We start from the raw sequence: 11,694 nt of genomic DNA, 5'->3' as shown, positions 1-11,694 counted from the left end.
GGTGGGCAGTTTCATCAATGAGATGACAAGGGTCCACGGTCAGAGAGCTGGACTGAGGTGGCTGGGGCATGCTGGCCTGGTAAGGAGGCCCTGGAGAGGAGCTGCTTGATGGTGGTGATGGCAATGGGGACAGGTCAGTCCGGAGCCAGGAGGGATTCAAGGTGCAGGACCCGCCAAGAGCAAAGCCACGGCAGCTCGAAGGGCCTTGGAGATGGAGGCTCCGGGCTAGCGGCCCCCAACCATGTGGACGGACCCTCTCCGCTATCCATGTCCACAGCAGATGCTGGCAGCCAGTGACGCCTCAGAATCCTTGAAGCAAAAGCCCCATGTGGCCACTGCCCGTCCACTCATTTGGAGATGATTTCAGAGGTCAGGTGGCCCCTGAAGAGCCAGAGCCAGAGAGGCCAAGAGCATCCTGAGGCCGCCTGGCCCCTGTGCAGCTGAGTGGAGGCAGAGCGAGGCTGGAGCCCTTGAGGTCCAAGTTCAAGGCTTCCCCACTCCTCTCCTGCACTGCCCAAGATGGCGGGAAGCGGGTGCAGTGGGTCGAACAGAACCCCCCAAATTCACATCCACTCAGAACCTTGGAATGCACCCTCATTCCTTGCAGATGTAACAAAAGACCAGATTATACAGATCAGGGTGGACCCCAAGTCCACGGTGCTGCAGAAGAGGCTGGGGAAGGCCATGTGAGGACAGAGGCAGAGACTAGGGTGACGCAGCCCTCAGGGGCTGGAAGGGCAGGGAGGTGCCTCCCCTAGAGCCTTGGGAGGAGCAGCGTCCCCGACACCTCGGGCTCAGCCTTCCGAGAACTCTGGGATACATTTCCACAGTCTCACCCAGGCTGGGGTCATTTGTCACAGCAGCCACCGGGCACTGAGACACAGGACTCTCTGCCCACACCAGGGCTGCTGGGCCAAGATTCCTTGGGCCTCGGTCCCCGCACCTTGCACACAGACAAGCTTGCCCGGCCAGGCCTGGACTGTGTGGGGACAGGCTCTCTCGGGACACGTTAAGTTGGTATGAAATTACTGCTGATCACTGACCAGCTGCTAGGTTAACCTCATAAATTTCAAAAAGAAAAACTTTCCAGACCTCCCCAGCAGAAACCCTCCAGACCCCGGTGGCGGATGATTTAAGGCCCACCATTTGCTTTCCTCCACAGCGGACAGCTTCTCAGTCCTACCCCTTCCTGGCCCTGTGTGACTGAGACCGCGCCAGGAGACACCTTGATGTGACCCCGACTCCCAGCAAGTCTTGTGTAGGATGCTCCCCACCACAGCTCCAGGTTCCAGTCTGGCCTGGCTTTTCTTGCCTGAGCCCCTCGTCCACCTGCAGTGGACCCCGGCCAGTCCTGAGGCCGGGAGAAGGGCACTCTCAGGGTAGAAATGACATTTCCACTCCGGAGCCTCTGAGTTTGCATTTGAAACATTTATTTCAGGAAATACATTTCAACACTTTTGTTATTTATACAAAGAGGCGAATTTCTCAGGAGGCACAGAGCTAAAGGCCATTACGGAACACAGCCCAGCAAAATCTGGTTCAAAATCTGGTTACAGAGAGAGGAAGCAAAGCCTTCCGGAGCCCGGGATGCTGCTGACCCCCCAGGCGACGTGGGGGCTGGGGAGGGGGAGCGGGGCCCTGCGTCCTGGACCCTGGGCTGCACACTTTCAAAGTCTTGGTTTTGGCAAAAACTTGGCAAGTCGGTAGTTGGCATGTAAACTGTGGGGCAGAGGGTTTGTCTTCTCCTGGAATGGGAGGCAGAAGGTCAGCTGTGCATGGTCCCTACCAGTCCCCTCTTGGGGACCAGGCTGTGTCACGGTTAAGCCTTTCTCTGCAGCCTAGGTGTATTCTGTGTATCTCTGACCCCTTGTCTCTCCCTCTCTGGGGACTTTAAAATGGACTCTAGGGTTCAGAGGCCCAGGAACATGGAGGACCACCAGCAGCCAGGCTCTGTGGTCCCCCGTGTACCCAGGTCTCTGGGGCAGTGAGGGCTGAGCAGGAGCAAAGCTGGTGAAGGTGGAGGAGGGGCATGAGCGTAGCCGGAGCATCTGGGCCAAGCCGAACTCCACAGGTGCAAACGCACCTCCTGCGCCCGCAGGGTGGCCCCCCACTTCGCCCCTCACCCCTCCACCAGAGTGCGGGACATGCCCAAAATTCAGGGTGGAGGTACCTCCGTCCTTTAATCCTCACCAGATCGCACTGCAGCACCCACAGGCAAAGGGAGGAGAGGGGACACACAGGGACGCCGAGATAAGGCACTTTCTGCTCCGGGCTCATGGGCGGGCAGGGGCAGCCGGGGACTTGCCACCTCTGAGCAGTGGGCAAGCTGGGCTGTGGAACTCTCTAGTCTCCCCTCGGGAGCAGGGGCAGGCGGGGTGCTGAGTCACGTCCCATGACATGTAGGGGGCAGGAGGGGCTCCAGGTCCACCTGCTGGCTCTGTCCTCCCCTGGGTACAGCCTCCGACAGGGGCCAGGGGACATGGCCACTGGGACAGAGTATGGCCCAGTGGTCATCCCTGCATCCTGGACCTGGCCCAAGCACAGACCCCCCAGCTCTGCAGGCTCTGCGCAGGGGGCAGACAGTGGCTCTCCTGGCCCCCGGGAGCTGGACCTGGGCGGGGGGTTGGATCCGGGGGGCCCTCCCTTCTGCCCACTGCCCAGCCCTCCCAGCCCTCAGGAAGGCCAGAGGCTGGCCCGGGCCCAGGACCAGACCGAGGTCCAGCCAAGTGCCCGGAGGCCTCGGGCTGGTGCAGAGCACATGGGGTGACCCGGCAGTGTGTCAAAGGGGCGGAGACGGGTGACAAATGGAGAGAATGATATGAAAAAAGACGGGTGAGTGGGCGGGCCTGGGGCGTGGGGGACTCGGGTGGGTCCCGGGGGCGTCTACATCTCCTCAGCGTCCGGCTCCTTCTCGAGCCCGTTGGCCAGGGTGCTGCTGCCCTCGCTGAGGCGCTTCACGCGGTAGGCTTCGAAGTGGATGCTGCTGGTGATGTCCTTGATGTTCTGCATGTGCGTCCTGCGGGGAGCGGGGTCAGAGGCCGCCTCCCCTGCCCACCCCACCCCGATGGCTGGGCGCTCCACGGGTCCCCTGGGCCTGCCACCTGGTGCCCTGAGCATGCTTCCCTCCCCAAGCTGCTGCTGCCCACCAGGCACCCGGCTCTCACCTGATGAGCAGGTCCCGCAGGTAGGCAAACTCACAGTGCGTGGTGTTCTCGACTGGGGAGAGACGGGGCTTCAGCGTCACGCAGGACACCCCCTCCCCCCACCCAGTAATGCTGCCAGGAGCAGCTTCTGCGGACAGTCGGCTGGAGCTGCACAGGGGCGGGAGGGGGAGTCCTGGGCACCTGCAGCACCCGGCACTGACCCCAGCACCTGGGATGTGGGCGGCAGGAAGAACTCAGCCCCTGCTCCCCAGAAGGTCCAGCCTATTAGGGAGATGGCCCTGCCACCAGGTCAAGAGCCATAGGAGGCCCCTGCTCCCTGGGTGGCCAGGGAGATGGCTGGGAAGAGCTGGATGTCCCCGCACCAGCCTAAAGGCAGGTGGGGGCTAGAGTGCAGGGAGCGGGATGAGGTGGGAGTTGGGCGCTTTTCAAGGAAACCCGGACCCCAGCTACAGAGGCACAGAGTGGGCACCGAGTGCCCGCACACACAGACTGTGACAGTGGCCACCCTCCGTACAGGAACTCAGGAACGGCACAACAAAATGAGACACTGCCTGGGACTCCTGCACAGGGGACATGACCAAGGGGACCCCAGGGGAGGGGTGAGCACAGCTGGGGCTCACTTCTGGGGCCACCAGGGGCGACATGCATGTCTGTGGGCTCCCCTGAGCACGCTGGTGCAGGTGGAGCGCTGTGGGCGGCAGCGAGGTGCCTCTCATGGCTGTGGCTAACTCACACACTGCCAGGTGTGTGTGACGTCATCAGGGGTGGGGGCTGCGTGGCACTGGTGGAGGGACTAGGGAAGCTACTCTCCCTGGGTGGCCAATGCAGTCTCCTCAGGCCCTGCAGGCCCAGCTAAGGTCCTCTTCTGTAGCCACGAAGGCAGGCCCGGGAAGGCGGGACTCGAGTCTGCCTGGATGAGGTCACAGAGCAGTAGGACTTCCCCTGCTGACAGTCTGGGTTTTGCCTGATGAGCCAGCAGGCGGGGCCCAGGCTGTGAAGAGCCGTCCCCCCGGACCCCATCCCTGCAGGGCTGGGCCCCACGGGAGGCTCTGTGGCAGGCCCCACGGGAGGCATGCAGCCTGGTTTCCCGGGTCTGAGAGCTGGCAGGAACCGGAGCTCGGGTCCGATCTGTGTGATCGGTTTCCTGGCTTGGGCTTGTGATTCTGCTCTCCCTGACCCTGTGTCCTCATCTGTAAAGTGGGATAGCAGTGTCACACACTTCTCAGAGATGCGAGGACCAAATGAGCTCATGGTGTGATCTGCAAACCCACTTCCTCTTCCAGGAAAAACCACCTCGTGACCACACCTGCAGGGGTGCACCCAGCAGCAGGTTCTCTGGTCAACTCACAAGGTCTCTGGTCTGGACCCATGATGTTCTGGGGAAGTCTCTAGGGTCTTCATAAAAGCCGGGTGGCTTGAGAATCGCTACCCTGTAAGCATCTTGACAGGTGCCGAAGGGCTGCTGCTGAGAGGGTCCCTCAGCTGAGTCTTGACATGCAGCTGCCTGAAGTGCCTGGTGCTGGCCACCAGGGGGCAGCAGCAGAACGCCTATGTCCAGAGTCCCCTCCCAGGTCCCCAAAGGCTCCTTTTGATCCCCAGCGTCTCTGTTCTCTAAAACATGATTTTCGTAAAAGGGTTCCTGGAGCTAGGTTTGGGGGGTGGGCAGGGAGGAAGGGAGGAAGTGGAGGAGGGGCCTAGGGGAGGTCCAGGGAAAAGCCTGACAGAGCCTCCTAGTTCTGATGGCCCCCCAAAGCTGCCCCCCAAATACCTGACCACTCCCCTGGAGTGGGGGAGAAAACCAGGTCCAGCCCGTGGTGCAGACCCTAGAGATGCCCAGACTGGCTGGCACTCAGGTGGGGGGCGCGTGGGCATGGGTGGGCAGGACAGGGCAAGCAGACAGGGTTCTCGGGGTGCTGACCCTGAGAAAGGCCTGGTGCTACCCCATGAGCTCCTGCAGACGAGAACCCCTGGCCAGAGGAGTTGCCTTCGGGGCTGGGACCCTCGCTGCAGACCCTCCTGAAAGGAGGGTGGGTGCAGGGACCTCGTGACAAGGGCTCCAAGGATTAAACAAGGACCGGCACCCTGAAGGACCAGTGCCTGCTACCTGTTATAACTTGTTTCTTCCTTTTTCCTTTTTGGTACCAAGGATTGAACACAGGGGCACTTGACCACCAAACCACATCCCGGCCCTTTTTATATTTTATTTAGAGACGGGGCCTCACTATGTTGCTGAGGCTGGCTTTGAACTCTCCAACCTCCTGTCTCGGCCTCCGGAGCTGCTGGGATGACAGGCATGTGCCACTGTGTCTGGCTATAACCTGTTTCTTAAACCAACGGCTCCCTGCAAAGCTCCAGTGGTCTGTGGGACGTTTGATTTGCTAAATTCTGGGCACACGGTACCACTTTATAGATGGTGAAAACCGAGGCTCTGGAGGATGGAGGACTTGCCCAAACTCACAGCAAGGAGACTTTCTGCCCCTTCTCTCCTGGCCTTTGGGCAAAGCCAGGCCTCCCTCCTCCATGCTGAGGAGTATGGAAGGAACAAAGGAGAGGAAAGAAGTGTCCAGGCCCACCCCCCGAGGAGCTGCTGTGCCCCAGACAGGACCAACGTGTGTGTGGACCTTGTCCAGAAGACGTCTTTGAAGAGGTAATAAAGGGTTTCAAAAGGTACCAGCCTGCACTCAGCGTGGGCCAAGGAGAGTGACAGCGGTCTTTAGTGGCCCTGGGCCACGTGTCCTGGGTGCAGAGACTCATTGTCCCCCTCCCCCGGGGCCCCAGGAGGGGGAGTACCTTCGATGGTGCCCCACTTGGTCTTCCTCCCGAGGATCCGCTTGCCATTGACTTGGTACTCCTGGTCACTGCCCACCACGGCAAACGGGATCATCTCCTGGGGGAGGGGCGGGTGGGTTGGTCCCCTGCTCAGAGAGGCCAGCTCAGTCCTGAGGCCTGGACCCCTCCCCGCCCAGCCCAAAAGGCAGTTCCCCAGGGCTCAGGCCAGGCCCCCTGGATGGGCAGACCCTCCCCACCCCGCATGCCCACCGGCAAGCCCTGGGACCTGGGCGCAGCGCCGCGGCTGAGGCACTCACCCGGAACTTCTCGTTCACCAGCCTGTCCTCCGAGTCCTCGTCAAACTCCTTCTGGGGGTACACGTCGATGCCGTTGGACAGCAGGTCTGCGGTGATCTGGGGGACCAAGGGGCAAGCTGGAGCCACCCTGCAGCCAGCTGTGCCCACCAGCCGGTATGGTGACCTCAATGCTGCCAGCTGCCCCTGGCTCAGGGTGAAGGGCAGGCTCTGGGGGCGGGACCCTGATCATCTCTTCTGTGGCCTCCTGAGTAGGAGAGGGGTATTGCAGACCTGCCTGCCCTGAGATTCTGTGGACCTCCAAGGGCCCTGGGGTCACTCATTGTCCTGTGTCTCCCCTGACCAGCTCAGAATTCAGGGTCGCTGAGCCCCTCCTGCCAAAACCCTGGTCATAGCCACCTCCGGTGCATCTGCCGTGTTAAACTGTCTGTCCCCAGACCGCAGCGCCAGCCATGCGATGGGCAGTGGAGAATGTCCTAGGGAACAGCTGTCGCATCTACCCTGAGCTCCACGTGCACCTGGCCGCGGGTCCCTTTCCCTCCAGGAGCTGCGTCTCTGCATGGTGAACTGTCCTTCCCTAGGCATGCTGGAAGACCCCACCTGGCCCCCGATGGAGGCCCTTGGAGCTGGGGATGAGACTGGAGGGCCTCCCCAGGCACCAGGCTGGCGCGCGGGCACCTCAACATGACTGTGTGCCTCCTGGGCTGGGGTGGCCTCTTCCAGGCCCACAGCCTGCCTCGAACACCAGTCCCCAAGAAGCAGGGGGCCAGGTGGAGGCGGAGCGTCCTACCCGCTGTTTGAAGTAGACCCTCTCCTCCAGGGTCAGTGTGTCGGCCTTGGCAATGACGGGGACGATGTTGACCACCTTGCTTAGGCGCTTCATGAACTCAATGTCCAGGGGCCTGAGGCTAAGACGGAAGGAAGCGGGTGAGACTCGGCTGCCCTGCGGCAGGGGACTGAGGGAGGCCTCATCGCCAGGCCTGGGGAGGAGCTGACGGACTGCCAGCTGGGGCTGTCCAGTGGGTCCACACTGATGAGGACCAAGTGGTGAGTGCAGGGCACGGGAGGGGCAGGGCAGGTCCCCGACAGCACCACTGAGGGTGAGGCCAGCTCCCAGCAACCTCGTCCACGAGGTTCCCAGAGCCCAGCTGCCCTGGACAGGTCCACGTGGAGGAGCTGCCCCTGCCCAGATGGCCAGGGGTTTCCCTGGCGGGGACAAGGGGGAGGATGGGAGCCAGCGTCCAGCAGCTCTGAGCCCTGAGGCTGGCTGCTCCGCAGGGCACCTGGCCTGGTGAGCCTGGGTCTCAGGTGGGGAAAGGCATGGATGGAGGTGGGGGCTGGCAAGCCCTGAGGAGTGGGCGTCACGTCCCCACTGGAGCAGTAATAAGTCACAGTCAGGCCAGAGCAGGGATCCAGGCAGAGTCAGAGCAAAGATGGCCAAGGTCACCCCTGTCCCCTGGGATGGGTGCTGGTGAGGGGACGGGGACCAAGCCCAGTGCCCAGCTAGGGTCCCAGTCCAGAGGGTCTTCTCCAGAGAAGCACCCTTAGCTCTCCCTTCTGGGTCTCAGCCAGAGCCTGAAACAGCTGGATCAGCTGCCCTGGGACCCAGCTGAGCTGCTCTGCCGCAGGGGGCAATGCTGGGTCCTGGGGAATCCTGCCAGGCTGCTCCCTGGGGGCAGAGTCCTGTTTCCGATGGACTCAGGCTGGGCCCCAGGGGACAGCTCCTGGGACTTAGGCTCAGGGACTCAGGCTGGGCTTTCCCACCAGACCCCAGGCTGAGGCTGGCTGCCCTCCCACCAGGTCTTCCTGCAACCAGGAAACGGGGGTGTGGGAGGGAGCCCGGAGTAGCCAGAGAGCCACGATGCTGGCTGCAGTGGATAGGAGGACCCCAGGCCCCCCATTGGGGTTCAGAACCCAGCTCTCCCTGGCCAACAAGCCACCTCCACTGCTCCTGCTGCCCACAGCGTCCCAGAACAGGCCTCTTCCCCTCACCCCGACCCGTCAGGAAACAGGATGCACCACGTTCCGGGGCTGGCGGTCAGAGAAGCTGAGGACGTAGGTCTGTGAGGTGGAGTGGGACCTGGCAGAGCACCCAGGGCTTCCCAGCCTCACTGACCTCTGGTAGGGACAGAACCGGCAGGAAACAGCCCTCACCCAGGTGGCTCTAGCCAAGACCAACCGCTAGGTTCTGGGATAGCTTTGGGGCCTGAGTCAGAGCAAAGATGGCCAAGGGTCACCCTGCCTCCTGGGATAGGTGCTGGTAAGGGGACGGGGACCAAGCCCAGTGCCCAGCTGGGTCCCAGCCAGAGCCTGAAACAGCTGGATCAGCTGCTCAACTCCCCAGGAACAGGGCACAGACCCCTCACATCCCAGCAGCCAATCACGGTCCCTGACGTGGCCCCTCTGTGCCTGGCAGCAGGGTGGACAGACCGTGCGGGCAGCCCTGGGGCCACGGGACCTGGGGCACCCACCCCAGCTCATGGGGCATGACCAGGACGTACGAGTGGCCTGTGGCAGGGATGAAGTAGAGGCAGCAGTGGACGCGCGTGTCCGGGATGCGCTTCTTCCGGTTGATGTTGACCTCCTCCTGCAGGTACTTCTCGTACTGTTCGTTGATGAACTTCATGATCGGCTGCCAGCTGCGTGGAGACCCAGGTCAGCACGCAGGACCCTCTCCAGGCCCCGACAGGCAGTCAGGGACCCCCACCTTCCTGTCACACCCGGGGACGTGGGGCACCCTGATCTTACAACTCCCTGCCCAGCGTGCCCATGCTGACCTTTCACCTGGGGGGGGGGGGTCAAGATTCCCATGGTGACTGATCCGCAGTTTTCAGACCCCAGGACGGGCGTTATAGGCACATCAGGCCCGAAGGGACCAGCCCTCGACCTGGCCACAGAGTCCTCAGGGTTCTGACCCCGGGGCCCACTCCCAGAACGGCTCCCCAGCTCTCAGACCCCAGGCCTCACTGCCCCCCGGGAGGCTCACCAGTTCTCGTTATTGATGTGGTCCCCAAAGCCCGGCGTGTCGATTACCGTCAGCTTCATCCGGACGCCCTTCTCCTCGATATCTGCAGGAACACAGCACCCCAGGCTCAGAGGGGAGACCAGGACCCTCGGGTTGCCTGGTCACCCCGGGGTCCCCCGTGGGCAGTGGTGGCAGACAAGGTGGCACTGGGGAGATGGACCTCAGGCAAGGAAGCTGGTGGTGACCTGGGTGACCCCCCACTCCGCCTGCAGGGGTGCACACCACTCATCCCACACCACTCATCTCCACACGCCCAGGGCTGTCACAGCAAGTCCCTGCGGAAGGGGCCCTGCTGCCGGGCCCAGGCTGCGGTGCTGACCGTGTGTGATGGATTTGATCTCGATGGTCTTGGGGATGCGCTCCTCGGAGGGGGGCTGCACCGACTTCCGGCTGATCTTGGATTTGAAGAGGGTGTTGATTAAGGTGGACTTCCCCAAGCCGCTCTGCCCTGGGAGGAGAACCAGAGGTAGGTTGGCAGGCTCTCTGGGGAGACGGTTCCCAGCACGGGACACAGGGACGCCAGGCTCACAGCACCCTGCAGCGTCCCTGCCAAGTGGGCGGGAATTCCTCCTCCCCAGAGTGTCCAGTGACATGTGAACCCCCACAGCCGGGCTCCAGGGCCTCGTCAACTCAGCCAGAGTCCCTTCCTGAGGTGGCCACCCAGGCCCCGAGAGAGTCCAGGGAGGCCTCACCAAATACAGATGCCAAGGCCCAGAGGTAGGTAGGGGCCGGTGCACACAGACCTGGGCAGGTGGCTCCCCAGGGCAGAGGGGAAGCCCACCAGACTTGTGCTTGGTTAGGCCTGAGCTTGGGGTGCACTTCCCAGACCCCTCCTGCTGCCCCATGAAGCAGCAGGGCCCCCGTGCTGAGATGGGCTTGTTCCCACCTGAGAAGCCGGGCAACCCCCACGGGCTCCTGGGAGACCCCACGGAGCCCCAAGCCCTCAGGCACAAGAGGCCGCCCATCACACCCAGCCTGCACCCTGCTGGGGTCCCCCGATCAGTGACCTCCCCCTGCGACACCCCCACACCCCACTCCCCAGGCAGGCTGTCAGGCCACGGGGAAGCCTCCAGCCAGGGGACAGGCAGCAGAAGGCACGCGGACGTCACGGCCCCAGAGCCACTGCTTACCCCTCTTACCAGGGCTCTTAATGGAGGGAGCTGGCGGGAGCTGGGGCCTCCTCCCAGGCACCCGTGAGCACACAGGCCACTGGCCAGAGCTGCCACCACTTTACAGAGGGACGCACGTGCGGGCTGGCGGGTTCCCGCGTGGGCCTGGGGCGACGGGCGGGCGCGGGACTCACCCACCACCATGATGTTGAACTCGAAGCCCTGCTTCATGGCCTTCCTCCGCATCTGCTCCAGGATCGAGTCGATGCCCACGTAGCCGAACTCCACGGGGGCCTTCTCGTTCCGCGTGGCTGCGGCCTGCTTGAGGGCGGCGTCCCTGGAGGAGTCGGCCATGTTGCCAGCGCTGCCGGGAGCTGCCTCGGGGACTGAGGAGAGCAGAGGTGTCGGTGCTGGGGTGTCCCCAGGCCTCCCACCCCCAGGCCTGTTCTCAGACGAAAACCGAGACTCAGAGGCCAGCCCTTGTCCCAGTGTCACCCACAGGCCACAGCCAGCTCTTGGCATTCAGCACCCCCCCCAGTGCCCACTGTGCCAAATGGGGCCTCCCCTGCCGTCAGGCGCCAGGCAGCAAGCACTTGGTCCCCTCTCCTTGGCCTCAGGCTTGGGGACCCCTGGGGGTCCTCTGGGCAACAGAGGGTCAGCATTGCTCCATCCTGGCCTGGCCTCGTGAAGGTGTGTCCACTCTGGGTACCCACCAGCAGCCCAGGGGTGGGGTGGGATGCGGCGGCAGAGTGCCCAGGGCTGCCTGCGCCTGCCCCCACCTGGCCCAGGTGACCACCCAGGTAGTGCCTGGCCCCAGGTGCTCCTCACCCACAGGTCAGACAGGCCTCTCTGTGTAAGAGTCCATTCTGTGGGTCAGAGGCTGGGGTCGGGGAGGACGCCTGAAGGTGGTCACTGGGCACCCCAGGAGCTCACAGCCAGCGGGAGCGTGCAGGGCTGTCCACTCCAGACACACCCCATCACAGGTGGGCAGGCGCGGGGGGTGCCCACCAGGTGAGACACCCACTACCCACTGCGTAGCACTGCCCTGGCACCCAGCTCCGGCTGCCCTAGGTCCCCTTCCCTGACCGAGCTGGTTCAGGGACTGCCCACCCCCTGAGGGCACTGAGGAGGACAATCTGCCCAGTCCTTCTTCCCAGAGAAGGCCCAGCTCCCCCGGCTCTTTCCAGAGCACCCTGGGCTCAAAGGAAAGGACCACACGGCCCATCTGATGCCTCCTCCCCCAGGACACCAGGACGCTGACCAGGGGTGGCCACAGGGAAGACAGAGGGGACAGGCTTCCAGGACCGAGGGAC

At 63.1% G+C, this 11,694-nt stretch overlaps 1 protein-coding gene across 4 annotated transcripts in view; it reads right to left on the bottom strand.

Annotated features, from left to right (window-relative positions):
- Positions 1–1,446: 1,446 nt before the first annotated feature.
- Positions 1,447–11,694, bottom strand: part of Septin9 (septin 9) — a 144,251-nt gene continuing 134,003 nt past the window's right edge. For all 4 annotated transcript variants that reach the window (XM_026404735.2, XM_026404738.2, XM_026404737.2 and 1 more), the window contains 9 exons: positions 10,576–10,767; positions 9,592–9,720; positions 9,234–9,315; positions 8,749–8,886; positions 7,038–7,155; positions 6,251–6,346; positions 5,955–6,051; positions 3,165–3,216; positions 1,447–3,016 (listed from right to left, as the gene is read on the bottom strand). In XM_026404735.2, the coding sequence (XP_026260520.2) occupies positions 2,884–3,016; positions 3,165–3,216; positions 5,955–6,051; positions 6,251–6,346; positions 7,038–7,155; positions 8,749–8,886; positions 9,234–9,315; positions 9,592–9,720; positions 10,576–10,767 (1,037 nt within the window). In that variant the 3' untranslated portion in view covers positions 1,447–2,883. The remainder of the gene's footprint in view (positions 3,017–3,164; positions 3,217–5,954; positions 6,052–6,250; positions 6,347–7,037; positions 7,156–8,748; positions 8,887–9,233; positions 9,316–9,591; positions 9,721–10,575; positions 10,768–11,694) is intronic.

The sequence above is a fragment of the Urocitellus parryii genome, chromosome 7 (assembly GCF_045843805.1).
Source record: "Urocitellus parryii isolate mUroPar1 chromosome 7, mUroPar1.hap1, whole genome shotgun sequence".
Classification (NCBI taxonomy): Eukaryota; Metazoa; Chordata; class Mammalia; order Rodentia; family Sciuridae; genus Urocitellus; species Urocitellus parryii.
This window is presented reverse-complemented; position numbering and strand designations above follow the sequence as displayed.